This window comes from Natrix helvetica (genome assembly GCF_964273705.1).
Source record: "Natrix helvetica genome assembly, chromosome: 3".
NCBI lineage: Eukaryota > Metazoa > Chordata > Lepidosauria > Squamata > Natricidae > Natrix > Natrix helvetica.
The window spans coordinates 158,313,394-158,334,171 of record NC_138549.1 but is presented as its reverse complement, the minus strand read 5'-3'; the positions used below and the strand labels follow the sequence as shown (position 1 = coordinate 158,334,171).

The following is a 20,778-nucleotide window of genomic DNA, read 5'->3' as shown; positions in this document are numbered from 1 at the left end:
ACTAGTTTTCTTGATCATTTTTAACCAAAGAAAGTGAGATATGCATTTGTTAAAACCTAAGCAGCCTAGGGCCTGTCCATCTAAAGAATGTGGTCTAAATCTATCCAGTTTTTTTAAACTTTTAGAAATTTTCCTACAGTAAATTAGCACAGCAGAAAAAAAATCTGTGTAATCCTGTGTTTTTCTCCCTTCCTTTCGCTGTCTATGTGTATGCATGTGTGTGACAGAGAGTGTTATAACTAGACAATGATGCTGCTTTCATTATTTGTAAAATGTTGGCAAGTATGAAATTAATTAGGAATTGTTGAGCTTGTATGCAACAAAAGAGAAGAGAGTAGGTGGGCAGAGAGCAGCTGTCAAAACTGAACTTTTGTGAGTGTCCATTTCTGAGTGTATTTTACTTTGTTCATCTACACAAAGTAGAAGAAAACATGTTTATTTGCTTCAAACATCAGTATCTCTGGCATTGTTGAAAAGCAAGGTGGAATAAATGAGAAAAATGAGGTAGACATACACACAGAAATATTCAAACGCTCATACAAGGACCATTCATACACTTGTTAACAAATAGTTATTGTGCTACGTTCAGTTTCCCGAGAGAGGAAGATTACTATACAATACAAAAAATACACTGACCAATTAAAAACTTCATACTCTAATTATCTTTGTGTAAACCTGTACTCAATTTGGGTTCTTGATAGAGTTAGAATACAATTGAGCGATTTTGCTATAGGAAGCTATGCTTTCATTGATCTTGCCTGAAAGGGCACTTGCTGTAGGGGAAGAACCAGGACCTGGGGCAGAGTTAAAAGAAGGAATGGCCTAGAATCCCTGTACAGCCGCAAATGGCAATGAGGGCTGCTGACCCTTATCTAACCAGGTGTTGAGAAGATTCCTTTGCATTTGGCTTGTAGCAAGAAATCTGCTTAATTGCACTTTACATGTACATCTGGTCTTTCAGGTCTGACACTTACCTTGTTTTCAGCCATGTCCAGTGGTGGGATTTAAAATATTTTGCTACCAGTTCTGTGGGTGTAGCTTGGTGGGTAAGGCAGGGGAAGGATACTGTAAAATCTCCATTCCCACCCCACTCCAGGGGAAGGTTACTGCAAAATCCCCATTTCCTCCCAATCAACTGTGACTTGGGAGGCAGAGAATGGATGGGGGCAGGGGCAGTCAGAGGTGATATTTACCGGTTCCCCGAACTACTCAAAATTTCTGCTACCGGTTCTCCAGAACTGGTCAGAACTCCTGAATATCACTTCTGTCCATGTCATATAACTGACTCATATTCAGCTTGGGTAAAGCTGCAGTTCCAATATCTTTTCACATGTCCTATTTCAAGCCCAGTATCCTCTCTGCTGAGCCAGTTTGGTGTAATGGTTAAAGCCCCCAGACTAGAAATTAGGACACCATGAATTCTGATCCCACATTAGACACAAAGCCATCTGGGCCAGCCACTCTCGCTCAGCACCTAAGAAAGAAGTGAGGGAAAACCAATGCTGAAATCTTGTCATGAAAATTACAAGAATTAGTCCAGGCAGTTGCCAAAAGTCAATACTGACTTGAAGGCATGAAAAGACAAAGGAAAACCTCTCTTCTATGTTCTATTTATTTTATTTTCTCTATTCTGGTATTATTTCAGACCATTTTTGACCTATCAAGATTATTTTGAATTTTTGCTCCTTAGTCTCTTAGTTACCCCAGAGACTATCATTGGTCTTCACTGTATAAGGCACTTTTGTGGTTTTTTTTTTACTATTTAGTTCAAACTCAAAGGCTTGAACAATATATTTTTTTCCAAACAAAATCCTTACAGTTGCAGAAATTATTATTTTTGTAATGGAAACCATCACCAAGAGAACATTTCCATGCTGCATCAGTGTTAAGGTTCTAGCTAGGTTTAAGCAAATGCTAAGCAAATCAAATTTTATAAACTGAGCTTTCCCCCAAAAAAACCCACCCCTCTGTGTGGTACTATATAATCCTCAGAACTCAGAGTTCAGAATCATGTGGAGTTTAGTATTTAATATTCAGTTGCTTGGAATGAGGATCCATGTTTGGTCATATGCAACCCTGTTTCTTGCATTTGTTGTTCTCTGTGATTCAGAACAATGTCCCTCCAACTTCAGCGGCGAACGTGCATATTTTCGACACTGACTACATAAACGACCAATTGTTCTGGATATGTAGGCTGAAGAAATATGGATGGAATTATGACTCTCTTTTGTAGAGCAACATGATACGGGTGGCAGACAGATTACTTTTACAAATCTGTTTGGCATTCAATAAGTTGGGATCTGAATGAAACGTGCTTTCTTTTGATGCAGGATTTAATAGATGAACACAACCGAACCACTCTGCCACAGGATATAGCAGTTTCCAATTGCTTGGCCTCTGAGGATCTTGCCCAAGAAGAGAGGAAAACAGACAACACTAATACAGCAACTAGGACAGATAATAACATCATGAGCTTCTTCAAAACATTGGTAAGATGCTGTCATTTTGATTTTCCCTATCTAACTGAGATGAATTGTTACACAAATTTGCTATCAATCTTTTCCTTCCTTCCTTCCTTCCTTCCTTCCTTCCTTCCTTCCTTCCTTCCTTCCTTCCTTCCTTCCTTCCTTGAAAATTTAAAAGGGGCAATGGCAGCAGCAGAAAAGTGACTGTCACAAAGATTGAATGTGAAATCATGTATGGAAGATGAGAAGAGAGAGTGGGCGGCTGTACTTGCTAGACAATGTGGAAAGCAAGACTTCTGTTTCAGAAGAAGTAATGAACTTATATAATGATTTTCCCCAGACTGGCACCCAACAGTTATATGGGACTGGGATTCCCTAGTTTTCAGAAAATCTTTCAGGTCATCTTCACCAGAAATCTTTGGTATTACAGTGTGAAACTGAGGAAGGCTATTATAGACGAATGCAACTGAGTTTGAAAGATTGTGGTTTTTATTCATTAATTTGCAAGATCAAGTCAAAATTCTCAGATATATTCTGATGGAGGTTGAAGGGTTTTTACACCGTGGAGTGTTTATATTGTAAGACACCCAGAGTGTGTAAGTTGGGCAGCCATTTAAATGTGATAAACAAACAAACAAATAAATAAGTTTACTTTCTCAAGAGCAGGATTTGTAATTAGACACAATGAAAAATTGCAGTATCTACGAAATAATAATTAAAAAAATCTGCACTAAGACTTTTGTTCAAAAATAATGTGATTTAAATTCAATCTGTACAGAACTTCTAAACAGCATAAAGACTGACACTTTTAATGTTCAAAAATCATATGAATTCAGACAAGCTTCTTTTGGGGAGGGGTGTTCCCTTTTGCATACCCCTTAAGTAGTTTGGGGACAGAATACAAGAAAATAAAATAACTGCTGGAAGGAATCAAAATTTAATCAAGACTGGTAATATTTTGTTCCAATAATGGTTAGCCAGAAAATAATAGCTGGGATTACATATCCTGCTAAGCATGGCTGCTAAGTATTAATGTGGGTTCTTTGTTTTCTCTTTCTTTCACTGCAAGCAGAACAATAGTTAACAAAATGTGTATAACTGCATTGATGTGGTGGAATGTAGTCTGGAATCCCAGGAGGGAGGGGTTGTTTCCAAGAGGTCAAAGAGGCTGCACAGCTTGAAGAATTTGGTAGGCAGGAAGAGAGTTAAAGCGGCCACTCCCTAGCAGGTTACAGAGTATATCCAATTTGTACATACAGTTGCTTTTAGGCGGTAAAGGTGAACAACAATAAACAAAACTACTCAGAAGTAGCTTTGTATGTCGTTCTTGGTTCTTGAGCCTTATGAATGACTTGTGAAACCAAAAAACATGAATGAATTTATTCCTCACAAGCAGCAGTTGTTCTGCCATCTAGTGTTGATGAGTTTTTTGTGGGGAAGAAAAAACACCTTCCAATTTCTTTTCTGATTTAGTGTCTGTCCAATTTGATTATTTGAGGCTGAAATGTAACTTTACCAGATTGTGATGTTTGTTTCACATATAAGTTGGAAATGTCTTTGTTTTATTCCATGCCTCTGTATTTTAAAACAGTGTCCTCCTAATTCCCTTTGCTTTTCAATCAAAGACCATGACAACATTTGGAATGGTTTTTAAAACTGCTTATTTCAAGAATGATTTTTTTCTTTTGAAAGGTTTCACCAAGCAAAACTGATTCCAAGTGTGATACTGAGGATAAAGTGAGTGTCTTTCTCCTTGCAAATTCAATATTTGTGGGTTTTCTGGGGGCGGAGGAGAGAGGTTACCTACCTAGGTATTTCAGGATTGATTCATACACACATATCATCCTAAATGGGAAAGCACTGTGTCTGATATGAAGTTGGGTGATTTTAAAGTCTATGTGTGATTTAATTTGCATTATTTTACTTATTTCATTTCACTTCTTGGATCTACTCTTATGATGTTCAGAACTGCATATATGATCTTCATTTATTTTGCCTTCAGAATTGCCTTATTATTCTTGGAGGCCATACAGGACAAGGGGAGGCTGCTAATTTGAGGAAAGCTATTTTAAATTATATCAGACAAGGAGTTGAGTTCAATTCTCATTAAGCATGATGCTCATGATGGCTAGGTTCACTCATCTCTTTCATGTTGGTTTCCATTGTTGTAAGAATGGAGTCTCTTGTGGTTTATTTCTATACCCAGAGAGGTTTTTGGTAAGGCTATGGTCTCATCTACTAAAACTCTTGTGTCTTTTTGATTGTCTGTAACCTCCAATTAGACAAAACTCATTTTACATTTACATTTAATCAATGTAGCTCCAAGGGACTAATTAACAGTATGTGCCCGAAATCCAAAACCCATGAGATTTTATGAGATTGAAACTTAGCAAAGTTGTGGCCACTTCAGTGCTATCATACCACCATGCTGCTGTGGTCAACTATGGTCACATGATTGTCATTTCCAACATTCCCTGCCAGCTTCCTACAAGGAAAGTCAATGGGGAAGACGGCAGGAATCACTCCCACTGCTTTTTGGGCAATGGTCATTCTGTTTTTCTATTTAAATAAGGGAATACCTCTGAAACAATGACCCAACAGGTCACAAGTTACTAGTTTAATACCAGATTGTGCATGAAGATGGTGGTTCTACCGATACATCTGGCATCAACCATCAAAACTTTGAGGTTAAGGGTACAACAGGATGAAGCAATCAGTTTGAAAGTCAAACCTGGAGGCCTCTTTCCCCATTCATTATATCAGCCTTTTCTCTCTCCCTCTCTCTCTCTCTCCCCTCCCCCCTCTCTCTTTTAATGAGTACATAATCCCTTGCATCTGGGTGGAGTAGGGGCAAATGAATGGAGCTGAGTATTTACTGGCCAGATGCCCTTCCTGTCACCAATGCAGAGTTCGCAGGAGATATATTCTCATTGTAGCCAGAGAGAGAAATATCTGCCTCTACCTAGTCTCCTGATTGTAATGCAAGCGCTTCACCTCTAGGCCACCGCACCACTCCCTTTCCTATATCTCAGTGTTGCAATAAAAATAAAATGGAAGAACAGGGTAGTGTGTAGGTTGTGAGTTTCTGGGGAAAAGATGGTTTCATTTAACAATATATTGATCTAATATGCCACCCAGATCTCAACAACTCTGACTTCTTGGTTTCTATTTTGTTGGAAATTCACAGCTGATCTTTTTCATAATATTTTTGTCTTCTGACAAAGCTATGTACTTACAAAAGTAAAGGCAAAAAGTGTACAACTTATATCCAGCAGTGTTATAAATTTTGGGATGAATGCAGCCTCATTGAAAAGCCCCAATGAAGAAAATCTTCAAACCTTACTGTAAAGTCTACAATAGGCCAGGCTCAAGTCAAATATTTGAAGCCATAATCAAAAATACCCTGTCTCTTTTATTAAGAAATTCTCAAAGGGGAACTTATGCTCTATAAGCAGGATTGTATACATTGAGGCGATTTTTCAAATAACCTGCTCTCTATTTCACTGTTAGGACCAACACTGTGAATTCTTCATAAGACCTCCATGCTTAAGTAAAATTGTCTTTCCCTGGGTTTTTGTTGATTTTTGTTGCAATATAGCAGTGGTGGCAAACCTTTTCGGCACCAAGTGCTGTAAAGGGAGCATGCCTGCTCGTCTGGGACACAGCCTGGAAAAGGAGCTGCCCAAGGGGCATGTGCATGCCGGAAAATGAACTTCTGATTTCCGGTGCGCATGTGTGCTGGCCAGCTAGTCTTCTGGTTATTGGCGTGCATGCTGGCTGGCACACGTGCTCACACTGGAAAACGGAAGACCGCACTTCCAGTTTCTGGCACTGCCGCATGCACAAAGGACAGCTGATCATCACACATGCATGGGCGCCAGAAACACGGAAGAGGTACTGGCAACGCCGTGCATGCCAGGTGAAATGGCTCCATGTGCCACTTCGGGCATGCGTGCCATAGGTTTGCCATCGCACCAATATAGAGTCATTAGAGAATTCCAAATATCCATAAAAGGTTATAATGAAAGCCTGGTGCCCCATTAGTTTATTATATACCCTCAGAAACTAGCCACAAATTATCCAAGGTGTTCCCTGGAGTTCAGTGGTAGATATGTGTGGATTCCTTGCTAGATAAATGTATGCGCAAATAATATATTGTTGCAAATACAGGTAGACCTTGACTTACAACGGTTCATTTAGTGCCCCTTACAATGGCACTGAAAAAAGTGACTGTTTTTTGCACTCACAACCTTTGTAGTATCCCCATGATAATTGATCATGTGATCAAAATTCAGATTTTCGCAACTGACTCATACTTATGACCATTGCTGTGTCCCAAAGTCATGTTTTGCAAACTTTGGACAAAGCAAAATCAATGGGGAAGCCAGATTCACTTAGCAGCTGTGTTACTACTTATCAAATGTGGTAATTCACTTAATGACTGTGACAAGAAAGGTCCTAAAATGAGGCAAAATTCACTTCACCAAGTTCTCACTTAACAATAGAAATATTGGGCTCAATGGAGGCTGTGAGTCGAGGGTTACTTGTAATGGGGAAAAAATGCAATGTTACATAGTCCCTAACAAAATATAGAATTCTCTTCAGCGAAGTGAGATTTGTGGATATGAGTATTGAGTTTTATAAAGACATTGTGCATTAATGATTGCTGATACCTGTTATGGACAAAAAGAAAATAGAACATGCAATAAAAATTCAACTTTGATTGATGTCACACAAAGGGGTCTCAAACAGGCCATGGTGGGCAGCTTGCTGAGAAGACGGTGACTGATTCCCTTGTCAAAAGCACCAAGAAAAAGAAGCCAGACAGCCCCCGATTAGGACATAGTACATTTAGCAAACTGTTTAGACATAAGGTTGGTATGGGAGAGTAATACGGAGATCTAGAACCCTGAATAACCACAGATAACTTTTAAATCTTCTTATCCTGAATGCAAGCGCGCAGCAGCTAAAGTTACTGAAAAGCAAAGCTTGAGTTGGACATTGTTTAGAATGGTTGCTGGCTTTGGCAAAGAAATAATCAGGCAACAGGGAAGTATTATCATAATTCTGAATATTTATCTCTCCGTTAATATCTGTGAATTCAGGGTTCATTGAAAGGAATTGAAACCCACTGACTGCATATTCATTGCTATTTTCTGTGTCTTGTTATTGAGCCTTTCTCACTAACAAAACCTGTCTCACCCTAACCAGAGAGCAATTCCATGCTGCCATTACTTTCACTCCACAAAACAATTTGAAGCTGAACTGTGTGGCTGTCTTTCCTTCTCTTTGAAATGTTAAAAACAAAGCATGAAATTCAGTGCCCTCCCCCAACCTGTCAATCATCCAATAACTGCCCCCCCCCCCTTTTGACACATCATCACAGAAGAGGAAGGCAGGCAGGCAGGAAGGCTTGGGTACCTTTGTTTTTCAATCTTGTTAGCCCTGGATTGAAGAAAAGGAAACTAAATTCCTTCCATATGAAAAATGTGTTAGGCCCAGTTAATTCAAGCTCCATATAAAAGGAGCTACATTGATCATAGAACAAGAGCTGATTTTAGGAAATCTTAACACAACTTGCCCTAATCTGGCAACATTTAATGTGCTGTAAGCACAACTCCTTGAATTCCGGCATCACCGTGGCACCAATACCATGAAGTCTGCTTTATAAGATGAAAACATGAAGGATTGCCTTGGCATAGATTCTTACGGTATTTCCTGGGAAATGTGTTCTCCTTGCTGAGCACTGCTGAGTTTCTCTGGACTCAAAAGCAAGCACAGTTGGAGATATTTGGTCCTTGGATGGGACACCATTACAAAACCCAAGACAACAGGCTATAATGCACACATCAAAACATGCTCTTGGGTTTCCCCCTTGGGGAGGGAACGGTGGCGCCGGTTTTGTATGGTTGCCAAGAGGAGTTGCAAAACCAACAAACTCCTCTTAGTTTCACAAGACAGTGTCCATATAGTTACCACGAGGCCATCTCTACTCAATGGTATAGAGTACCTGAATTGGTGCATTCTCTTCATCAATGATACTGCACAACCTGAAAGTAATGCATACAGATTTGCTTCAGATACTCTCACCTCTTCCTAAGACTTCTTTTTTGCAGGATTACATCATAACACTAATTTGACCCCCAAAATAGTGACATTGCCTAATATCAAATACTAATATTGATATAAGTGTTTCCCTTTGACTGCTGATATGGTGAAATCATTGTAAGTTCAGATCACTCAGATTCAGAAGAACATCAGAACAAAGACTCAACTGGCTGAGCATAATATCCCATTCATTACCAATCTCCTGCTGGTAATGAGAGCCATACTGTCTCTTCAATTGGAGACATTTAACCATCAGGATGACGAGACACCAATTGCTGTATTGTTCACGAATTCCTCCCTTTTGAAGTTTTCCCATTTTGACATTTATCATTCCTCTTTGTGATCCCAAATTGCAAAGCTTAACTGTGTTAGCCTATCCCAATTAAACCCATCTGGATATCAGCTACCAAAATTCTCAGCAATAGGCCTGCTAAGCTGGAATTCTGGAGATGCATCCAGTCAGAGTTGAAGAAGCTTCTTGGATGAGAGGCGAAACGTCTTCAAAGAAAAACCAGAAAGTCCAGTTGCCCCTTGAAAAAAAGCACCTTTGGGACAACCATATACCTGGATGACTTGAGAACCTCTATAGACAGTTCTGGTGATTGAAGGACATACCTATCTGCAGGTCATCTACACTGGGAAAGGATTCATTATATGAAGTCCTTCCATTTTTTCTGACTTGTGTTTCCAATCTTTTGGCTGCAAAAGATTACAGAAGAAAAACTTTTTAAGGAACTTTCTCCACCTCTCATTCCGAGATGATTTTAGTTTAGCAACATCATGTTTTCAGTTTTATACTCCAGTTCGTCCCCTGTGGCATTTCAGGATACACAGCTCAACATTTCAGAATGTCAGAGAAATGCTGAAAAAAATACCCAGCAAACTCTTCTTTATAATGCCTTCACCATGTCAAACCCAGTGCAGTGCCTGGATCCCCCCATCCTTAAATATCCTTATAGCCACTTCTATTCTTAGAGAATGAAAATGCCCACATGATTTCTCTCTGTGTTTGTGTGTTTTACATTGTTTTAGGCAAAAAAAGATGTTCCACAGACAGCAGATACCAAGGTGAGTAATAATACAGAAAACTCAGAGTTTTCTATTTGCGTACAGTATTACAATAGTTTTTGATAGCCCATATTGATGTCTACGTTATTTTCGTAGCCAGTCTCATGTAATCCTCTAATGCAGGGGTCTCCAACCTTGGCAACTTTAAGACTTGTGGACTTCAACTCTCAGAGTTCCTCAGCCAGAAAAACTGGCTGAGGATCACTGAGAGTTGAAGTCTACAAGTCTTAAGGTTGTCAAGGTTGGAGACCCTTGCTCTAATGGATAAAGATGAATGTGTGAGGGTGCTGGAATAAAAGATGCCAGTATGCCATGTTTTTCTGAGATTCTTTTGTCTTCTACTTTTTCCATCGATGGTCTTTGAACTTCATCTTCTCTGGAACATTTTTTTTTTGTTTATTTTGTTTCTAGCCAATCGAACAGCCTGTCCCCGTTGTCCCTGTTACAAAACCGGAAACAAATGTGCCTCCAGCTCAGGAAAGTCCAGCAGTGAAGCCAATTGTGGAACCTCCAGCAGCTCCAGTACAGCCACCAGCCCCAGCAGTTGTGGTTGTCACCAATGAAGCTCCCAAGGAGATGACCAAGGAAAGATCTTCCTCTACACCCACACCCCTAAGTAAATTCTTTTGGAAAAAGGTATGATTGGATTCTAGAGTCGCTCCTTTGGAAGTTGCAATTATTATTGTTAGTGCATTTATTTGCAACCCTAGGTTTTTGGCACAACTTATACAAAGCTGGTTCTACATCAATTCAATTCAAACCCCCCAAAATTAACAGTACTGTCAACAGCTACATCCGTATCAGCCTCGCGGCCACTGCAAACTCATTTTGTTACAAGTTCATCTGCCTCAGTCAGCAGGAAATAGATTTTCTCTTCTATGCTGAACTGATTCAGTTGCATTAACAAAAGCAGAATAAATCTAGCTTTGGATTCCTGATATAATCTGCAATGTAATAAGTCAGTGTTGGTGAACCTTTTCAGCACTAAGTGCTGAAACCAGAATGTGCACATGTGTGCATGAATATGCAAGTGCCAGAAACTGGAAGAGCAGGTGCTCTTCTGTGTTCTGGCACACACATGTGCACTGGCCACTAGACTTCATGCATGCGGGAGTGCCAGAAACTGGGCTCTGTCACTCCCACACACGTGTAGACCAGCTGGCCGGTGCACATGCTCATGCCGGAACCCTGAAGAATAGCTGGCAACGGCACACATGCCCAGAGAGGGAGCTCTGTGTGCCACCTCTGCAAGGCATGCCATAGGTTCACCATCACTGTAATAAGTAATGGATCAGAGATCTTCCACCTATAAATGATCACAAATATATAAATTGCGTGCAATTGGTAATCCCTTATAGAGAATATTTCAACCAAATAGGCTGTTGGTATTGTCCGAAACAAAGTTCTGTGATAGAGTTTGTAAATAAGATAATATAAGAACAATTAACTTGGTTAGTAGTTTTGTTGTTGTTGTTGTTGTTGTTGTATTCCTATTTTATTTGTCAATTGGTGTTTGGTTACTTTCCATGAGTTGCTGGGTATATTTTTTCCAACTACATTTTTATTTAAACAAAGGTGCATTTTCAAGAAAGATAATAGATGCTTTTTATGCAATTCCAGCCAGGAAGCCATCACATTTCCAGGAGTTACCTAAGCAGGCTGCTCATGTATTATTTCCACTATGATTCAGTGTGATGGCAGATTGGATAATGAGGAAACGCTGGATTTGACATAAATTCAGTGTAGCCAGGAGGAACTGTGTCACAAATGCAACATACCCCATTGCTGTTGTTCTCTTGAGGAATCAATTAATCAGAATGGAGTGGGAAGGGACCTTGTGGCCTTCTAGTCCAGTCCCCTGCTCAAGCAGGAGAACCAATCAGAGATGAAGTCACAGAGATCTTTGAGAACAGTCTTGGTCAACTTTGTATTAAAAAGCGCTCTTTGGACTTAGGAATACTGGTATAAAAGATCCTACCCAACTGGTGTTCCCTCAAATCTGAGTACAGGCGGCAATCAAAAATTAAATGGGATATTGTTTCGACTTTCCCCATCCCACATAAACAGACTCTTTCACTTGCAGGGATCCCCTTATACCTGCCCCAAAGCATGTTTGCTTAAACAGTATAGGGTTTCCTGCCTAGGCAGGGGGTTGGACTAGAAGACCTCCAAGGTGCCTTCCAACTCTGCTATTGTATTGTATTAAACTTCTTGCATGTTTGATAGAAAAAGGAGAACATCTGATGAAATTGCAATCAACAGTCACATCTAAGAATAAAGTCTAGCAATTATGCTTTTGCTAGCCTAGACATGTCTGTAGAATGGATACACCATGACTGCCTCGGTCAGAGGTGTCAAGCGCAAGGCTTGTGGGCCAGATCCCGCTCGCAGGATGCTTAAATCTGGCCCGTGGGGTATCCTGGGAATTCGCTCTCACAGGGAGGGACTTCTCCTGGTGCCGTCCACTAGGCAATGCCAACGGGCGGCGCCAAGGGGTAGGGCCTTCTCTGTGATGGGCCCAACCCTCTGGAATGACCTCCCCCCGACATTAGAACCACCACCGACTTCCGCTCCTTCCGACAAAAATTGAAGACTCACCTGTTCCGTTTAGCTGGCCTGGCACAATCATAACTGTTACCTCCAGGCAGACATATTTTTTAACTGGTATTTTAGGGGAATTGTTTTTAAATTTAATTTATGGGATATTTTTAGGGGTTTTTAAAACTATATTTATATACTTTACTCAGCTGTACAGTTCTTTTTAACTTCTTTTTAACCTCCTCCATATCTATCTACCTATTTAACAATTTTAACTGTTCAATTATTTAATTATTTATATGATGTATTTCTTGTATGGACTGTACACCGCCCCGAGTCCCTTTTGGGAGAGGGGGCGGTCTATAAGCGCAAATAAAAGTAAAGTAAAGTAAAGTAAAGCAAAGGACCGGCCCGCAGTACCTCTGGAAGCCAAAACAGGACACACTGCCTAGATGGCCTCCTACAGCACTTTGCCAGCCAAAACGGGGGATGGGGGGGGGGGCGGAGGAGAACTATAATGCTCACCTGGTCCTCGAACAAATCCAGTTTGACATTCCTGGTCTAGGTAATTTCTGGAAATGTGACAGCTACTTGGGTGGAATCTGCATAAAAAAATGGATTTACAAAATGTCAGGATCTGAAGGCTGAAGTCAAGCAATTGCACTCTAATGTCAGAAATCCGTAGTGTCTACTCAAGGGTATATACAGCGACATCTAAGTCATGGGCTTCATAACACCAGCATCTATGCCCCATCCTGCCAACGCTACAGCTCACAATGAATGGATTTCAAGTCAAGCATGAATTCAAAGCAAATGAGTATCTCTCATTTTCTTTGATCACAAAGGTCCCTCCCAGGATATAACTGTATCACTAATGACATTAAAACCTCTGAGTGAACATTACGAGACAGGAAAAAAATAAATACAATATTCTCAAGAGAATCCCATACACTATTTTTTTTTAAAAAAAATAAATCGTGACAGGAGCCCTCTGCTTAACAAACATTTGTTCAGCTTTGGGGGGTGGGGGAATAAAAATTTCTAAATGGTGTGTGGATGGAGTTACTGTGAGAAATATTAGAGATATAGCTGCTGAAGTGATAGTGTGAGAAAGAAGCTGGTTCTTTTTTAAAAAATTAAAGGTTTGCTTTCAGTGGGATCATATTTTAACATGATAATATATTTTCATTATTAACCGCATATAAGCATTTGATATAATCTTAGTTTATATTTGACATTGTGGTTTCTTCTGTCATCAGATGGTATTACAGGATTATTACAGTGCACTGAGTATAAAAGAATAAAATCAGACTTTAGCAACAGACACAATGATAACATAATGAGATAATTATCGTGAGTAAATTATAATGAGTGCTAAGTCTTCCGGTTTTCTTTAAAATCGCTAATTTATTAAATTATAATTTTAATTAAAACGCTTCTATTAACTACCAGTTTTCTCAAGCAGTTTAATTAGGATTATTTCTATTTTTTTTAATTAACAAAATTACCAGCTAAATTGCTGTTGATAACTCTTAAATGAAAAGGTGGAAGAACATCATAGAACAGGGGTGTCCAAACTTGGGAACTTTAAGACTTGTGGACTTCAACTCCTAGAATTCCCCAGCCAGCATGGCTGGCTGGGGAATTCTGGGAGTTGAAGTCCACAAGTCTTAAAGTTCCCAAGTTTGGACACCCCTGTCATAGAATCTAGCACTGATAGATGTTACTTACTTTGAGTAATGAAATGTCTGCAAAAAACCAGTCAAGCTCAAAAAGCATCAAAGACCCCACATTTCAATCCTGAGCTATAAATATTCTCCTTTATTGGTAACACAATTACCTCATACCCCCAACTAACAGGTACTTAAATTAATCCCCAATATGGACTGCGGTGGCTCAGTGGCTAAGACGCTGAGATTGTCAATCAGAAAAGTTGGCAGTTTGGCGGTTTGAATCCCTAGCCCCACATAATGGGGTGAGTTCCCGTTACTTGTCCCAGCTTCTGCTGACCTAGCAGTTTGAAAGGACATAAAATATGCAAGTAGAAAAATAGGGACCGCCTTTGGTGGGAAGGTAACAGTGTTCTTTGCGCCTTTGGCATTTACTCATGCCGGCCACATGACCATGGAGATGTCTTCAGACAGTGCTGGCTCTTCAGATTTGAAACGGAGATGAGCACTGCCCCCTAGAGTGTGAGGGAACCTTTAAGCCTTGGAATCAATTAATTTGGTTCCTCTTGAAGCAGAGCACCTAGTTTGCTTCTTCAGCCTTTCTTCAGCCTCACTGAGAGAAGATCTTCTGAATCTCATCTTGACTGATCTAAATGTCTTGGATGAATTCCCCCATCCTTGAAAACACTTCTTTTGAATCATTGCAGACTCCCACAGATGACATAGAGGTGATAAACACTGAGAGAATTGAAGCATCTCCGGAAATCCCAGTGAAAGATGAAAGAAGGAGCCAGGAAGTTGCAGAAACCAAGTCTAAAGCAGAGGAGAGATCTACCAAAACAAATTTGAGAAAATTCTTTAAACTGGTAAGACCGATATCCCTGGATTTGCATGTCAGCTGTATTACAATCATTGCACAGGCAGGCAGCTTAAACTTTAATTAACGGTAAATATGATGGGACAGCTAATTAAAAAAATTTCATAACAGCCCTATGTTGGGTTGGGTTCACCAGATTGGATGGATGGATGGATGAACATTTTTAACAGACCAACAGTGAACCCAACTTTGGGCCTCCATTCCACAACATGTCTACTAAGGAATATAAAAGGAATGTTAAAAGTTGCCCATAAGTCCACTTCACATATCTGTATACGTAGTTCATCTATAACATTTGATGGTAGGCAGAATTTTAATGACTCTCCAGCAGCTAGAGATATGCTCCTGAGTAAAGAGCTTTTTTTATTGAATTCCACTTCTCTTGAGTTCCATCTTCATACTATAAAGGTGTTCAGGGTAGAAAGTGGGAATCAACAGTTCCTCTTGCAATAATGACCGTTATCTAAATATACCACAGCTACCTGAGTAGAAGTCCATCAAGCATCAGACTAAGCAATCATTTATTCAAAAGGAGGGGCAAAATCTTCAAATATAGATCTTTGAGAATATATAAAAGTCCCTGGCCATTTTTTTCCACTATATGGTCAAGCATTTACCGTGTGTGTGTGTGTTTGTGTGTGTGTGTGTACATACATACATACATACATATATACATACATACATACATACATACATACATACATACATACATATATATACACCAGTGGTGGGTTCCTGCTGGATCGCACCGGATCGCGCGCGCTCCCTTTCAGCGCTCCACCTGGCTTGCGCGCTCCCTTTCAGCGCACCACCTGGCTCTCGCGCTCCCTTCCGGCGCTGAAACCGGAAGTACAGTCTTGCCCCGCCCCTGGCGAAGCAACGACGCCTGCCTGCGCTCCACCAGCTCGGCTGGGAACGGAGATGTTTCCTCAGCGGAGCGGAGCGCCTGAAAAGACTTTTCAGGCGCTCCGCTCCGCTGAGGAAACATCTCCGTTCCCAGCCGAGCTGGTGGAGCGCAGACAGGCGTCGTTGCTTCGCCAGGGCTGGGCAAAACTGTACTTCCGGTTTCAGCGCCGGAAGGGAGCGCGAGAGCCAGGTGGAGCGCTGAAAGGGAGCGCGCAAGCCAGGTGGAGCGCTGAAAGGGAGCGCGCAAGCCAGGTGGAGCGCTGAAAGGGAGCGCGCAAGCCAGGTGGAGCGCTGAAAGGGAGCGCGCGCGATCCGGTGCGATCCGGGAGGAACCCACCACTGATATACACACACACACATACACACACATACACACACACACATATACATACCTACAGTGTATGTGTATATATATACAGTGTATGTGGATAGATAGATAGATAGATAGATAGATAGATAGATAGATAGATAGATAGATAGATAGATAGATAGATCTGTGTGTGTGTGTGTGTGTGTGTGTGTGTGTGTGTGTGTGTGTGTGTGTTCCAGCATAACTCTGGAATGTCTCCAGCAAATTCAATGAAACTTGGTACACAGATGACTTACTCTCTGGAGAAAAATACTGTGGGGGTAAGACGCCTCTAACACTCCTTGGGGTGTGTGTTCTGTTAGGATGCAGCCTGTTGTAGCTTTAAATGGCTTCTACTGTACTACCATAAAATGGCTTCTACTATACAGCACAGTGGAGTTGCCATGGTAACGGCTTCACAGTACTCCACAAGGGGGCTCCCTCTGGTAAGAGGGAAAATCCAACATTAGAAATTACATTTGTCCAGACATTTTCCCCCTATAAATAAATAGCCGGGCAATACTGGGTATAAGCTACTTTCATACATAATAAAGATTCTAATCTAACCATGTCACCTCTGAGACTTTTCTGCCAACTCAAGTTGAGAAGTCAACTAAGAGTGAAGTGTCAGGAGTTCTGTGGTCTATTAACAAGTTCTAGTCTAAAACCTGATACACTGAAACAAATCATTTCTGAGGGAACAATTGACATGTATAAGAAAGACATAAAAAGGTATGTCAAATGGTGTGGTAGACCATGTATTTATTCTACATGGACGTTCATAGGACACTCCCAAGCTTGCCTAGAAGTTCCCTATAGGACATTCCTATGAGAAAAGAAATAACATGCTTTTTTTTTTGCCGTTGTGTTCCTAAGTCCTGAAACAGCAAGGCTCAGTACAATCATTTATAATCACTGTAGCAAGAAATTCATATAATCCTTTGTTATTTTAGTCAGTCAGGAGTGACACAGAGGTAACTCCTCTTGAAATAAATGGGCCGGCACCTGATTGCCAAGTAAGTGGATGGATCATTCCATTTTCCTTCGGTGATGGTTCAACTGAACTCTTCTTCTGGGATTTAATGAGAACGTACACGATCCTTGAGTTATTATATTTGATATACAACTTTATATGTTTCCTCCTGCCTTTGTTTCCTAATACTTTTTGCACTGAAAGTGACACTGTTGGTTTAAAATCTTTTGGAAACCACTCAATTCAAAACTGAAGCTAAAATGAAGAAAAATGGCATTGTTTAATACAACAGTTAAACTGTTTAGGGCAGTGTTTCACAATCTTGGCAACTTGTGTGGATTTCAATTACCAGAATTCCCCAGCCAACATGCATTTATCTTAAAGTTGCCATGTTTATATATATATATAAACTTTAGAGAGTGCTTTGGTGAAACAGCTGAATGTAAGTAGCACAATATAAAGTGGTTGCAGCATTGTTTCAGCATTATAAAATTTAAGAACTATTCAGTGATATGCATACACACACACACACACACACACACACACTTTAGAGAGTAAGTAGCACAATATAAAGTGGTTGCAGCATTTAAAGATGCAAATATGGGCAAAATTGGATTTTCATATTCTTTTCAGATAAAACATACAATATGATAGTTTTAGACCAATTTATTTCAAACAGATTTAATACTTCTTTTAGCTTCAGAAACTGGCTCTGCAATTCCTACCATTTTGAAAATAGAGACTGCAGACCAGAGCACGGAGCCTAAGTTAATTAAATGTAGAATCTTTAAAAACAAAGTTGTCATTTGATGCCTTTGCATCATTTTTGTTTTGTAGTCTTTAGCACATGCCTGGTTATTACCCTACTTCCCCTCAAAGAGGCCAGTTTAAAAGAATGTGTTGTTTTGAGTGTTTAGTTAGTTCCTGATTCCAGACTTCCAACTACAAAAGATGCTGGATGAGTATTAAATTCTTTGTGCTCTGTAATTTGAAACTGCAGCCATATCAACAGTGCCATTTTGTATCTTGTTCTTTATCTGTACTGTATCCTGCTCTTTTTCCCCCCTTCCTTTGTCTGAAACACGCTCTCTTGTACTTGTGATGTCTTTGCAAAAACAATAAAGCAAATGAAACAATGTCATCTTTTTTCCATTTGTGATTCCACCAGAATTTTGCAGGCTCATTTGACAAAAATTAGGAAAGTCCATCTAACTCTCTTTACAGTGTAGGCAGACACCGTTTCTAGCTTTGTCTCTTAGGTTCTCCCTGAGGGACAGTTCTTGGCTCTTCCGCCAAAAAATTTAATGTATTTATTTATCAAATTTAGGCAATGGTGAAATTCAAATTTTTTTACTACTGGTTCTGTGGACATGGCTTGGTAGGCGTGGCAGGGGAAGGATCCTGCAAAATCTCCATTCCCTCCCCACTCTGGGGCCAGCCAGAGATGATATTTGCCAGTTCTCCAAACTACTCAAAATTTCCGCTACCGGTTCTCCAGAACCTGTCAGAACCTGCTGAATTTCACTCCTGAAATTTAGGTACCACCCATCTCACTCTCAGAGTGACTCTGTGCAGTGTGCAAACAGTAATTTTTCCTCTGCCTGAATAGATCCCTTCCCCCAACAATGAAAATAATAAATTCTGGGGTGGGAAAATACAGAAATATATATTCCTTCTTACATAATAATTATTATAAAATCAAGGCAGGTTATTTTGATTTTCCACTCTCACATTTCTTTCGATCTTTGGACTGTGTGGTCTCTTTTCCAGATCCCTTCTACATGGCTAACTCTTCCTTCCTTCTTTCTGTGTCTCCTGTATCTTTCCAAAGATCAGCCCTGAATACCTTTTATATCTTATGATTTTCATAGATTTTATACTATCAAACCTTGTGTTGACTTGTGTTGACTTTCACAGAGATAACTACCAACCCCACCATATTAGAAATAATATGCTTTGGGAAACTCTGGATACACCAGGGGTGTCAAATTTGCATTGTCATGGCAGCGTCACGTGACATATCAGGAATTTTCCCCCCCTTTGCTAAACTGGGCGGGGACATGGCCAGTGTGTGATGCATCCGGCCCGCAGGCCGGGAGTTTGACAGCCCTGAGATACACCTTCCTTGCCACTGGCTTTGTTGGTTGGAGTTTGTGTATGTTAAAATGTAGCACTGTGATGGCGAACCTATGGCACATATGCCCAAAATGGCACACAGAGCCATGTCACCTGGCATGTATGGTGTCACCCGTGCTCCCTTTCTGGCACTCAGTGCCAAAGAGGTTCGCCATCACTGTCCTAGCATCTGGAGGGCACTAAGTTGCTGGCCCACCCTTGCTGTGAAGGGTGATACAAGTTGGCATGGATGAATGCTGACACGGCATATGCCAGTGCCAGAAGAGTCATTTGCACCTAACGCTGGGCCAGACATCTTTCCCTTTTTTTAATCCTTAAACAAAATAAATATTAAAATCCAGAAATAGGGGAAGGGAGGGATATTATAGAAACCCAGTGATGCCATTTTTATTCACATAAACACAGGATTACAGAAGATCACTTATGTGTACAAGGGGAGTTCCCTGTGCCAGTGTCATCAGGGTATGGTATTAAATAATGTCAAGAAGATTACCCAGGTGGCATACCGGTAGTTGCTTTTCATGGTATGGAAAAAAAAGTATACATCTTTGGGTTGCTGCCAAAAATACCCCTACTTTTTGGAAGGGAGGAAAGAAGGAAAGAAGGAGGGAGGAGGGAGAGAGGACCAAAAATAATATAGATATTGTGTTTCCCCCAAAATAAGACTTGTATTTTCCTTTGACCCCCGAAATAAACACTTGCCCTTATTTTCAGGGAGGTCTTATTATTTTTGAGGTGCAGGAGTCGGTGAGCGTGGTCACCTCATGGCTGCTGCTGTGTTGCAATATTTTGGGGGGACAGCTTATTTTAGCACATGCACTCAAAAGCCCGATTGGGCTTATTATCTGGGGAGGTCTTATTTTCAGGGAAACAGGGTAGGTATTTGGTTTCCGATTTCTCCATTCTTTATGTTCCAACTGATTTACAATATTTATTAACATAGACTTGTTTAAATTGTCCGACACCTTGACATTTTTGAATATACCGTTAGGACACCCCTGAACCAAGCCCACTGCTAGCATTTAGTCCTGATTATTGGATGTAAGATTACACCCCGTGGTCTCACAAGCAAACAACTTGTTCTCCCTTGGGGCTTTCCCTGTACAAAGTGAGCTGCCCGTTTCTTTTTTTAAACCCACCGACCAAATAACCCTGTTTGAAACTGCTCTAGACCCTGGACTTCACAGACAGACCTTTGACCCAGGCTGAGGCTCAAGACCCTGCAAGCAAAGGGAGCCGCAAGAATTCAACGGAGAACCTAAACAAGCCGCAAGAGATCCCCCAGAAAGCCAAGGATCCACAAGAGTCCAGACAAGAAGAAGCAGCCGAGACAGACTCCCTTCAGAATGGAGAGGATGCAGCACAACAAAGCCCCCTCAAGAGACTGGAGAAGCGGCAGACCCTCGGAGGGTTTTTCAAGGGCCTTGTAGGTTACCTTCATCTTCCCTTAGCAATCCCTGCTTAGCTAGCACTTCCTTGAATAAAACTGTCTCAAGGAGAGGAGATTAGCTCCTGCATCTTCATTCTTTTCCCAAGCATGAATGGGAGACTAATGGTTTGATGGAAAGGGGCACCAAGCTGAAGGGAGATTTGGCTCTTCCGAGATTACCAAAAAGGAGAACTATAAGAGCAAGGGTCTACCGAATTCTTCATTCTGGATTGTTTTGGGATTCAGATGAGGTGGAATC

At 40.7% G+C, this 20,778-nt stretch overlaps 1 protein-coding gene across 1 annotated transcript in view; it reads left to right on the top strand.

The window, feature by feature from the left end:
• The window catches only part of BCAS1 (brain enriched myelin associated protein 1), an 86,347-nt gene that overhangs the window by 58,011 nt on the left and 7,558 nt on the right, over positions 1 to 20,778 (top strand). The window contains exons 6-13 of the mRNA XM_081947046.1: positions 2,331 to 2,489; positions 4,158 to 4,202; positions 7,205 to 7,339; positions 9,606 to 9,641; positions 10,053 to 10,277; positions 14,557 to 14,715; positions 16,935 to 16,997; positions 20,262 to 20,516. Of these exons, the coding sequence (XP_081803172.1) occupies positions 2,331 to 2,489; positions 4,158 to 4,202; positions 7,205 to 7,339; positions 9,606 to 9,641; positions 10,053 to 10,277; positions 14,557 to 14,715; positions 16,935 to 16,997; positions 20,262 to 20,516 (1,077 nt within the window). The remainder of the gene's footprint in view (positions 1 to 2,330; positions 2,490 to 4,157; positions 4,203 to 7,204; positions 7,340 to 9,605; positions 9,642 to 10,052; positions 10,278 to 14,556; positions 14,716 to 16,934; positions 16,998 to 20,261; positions 20,517 to 20,778) is intronic.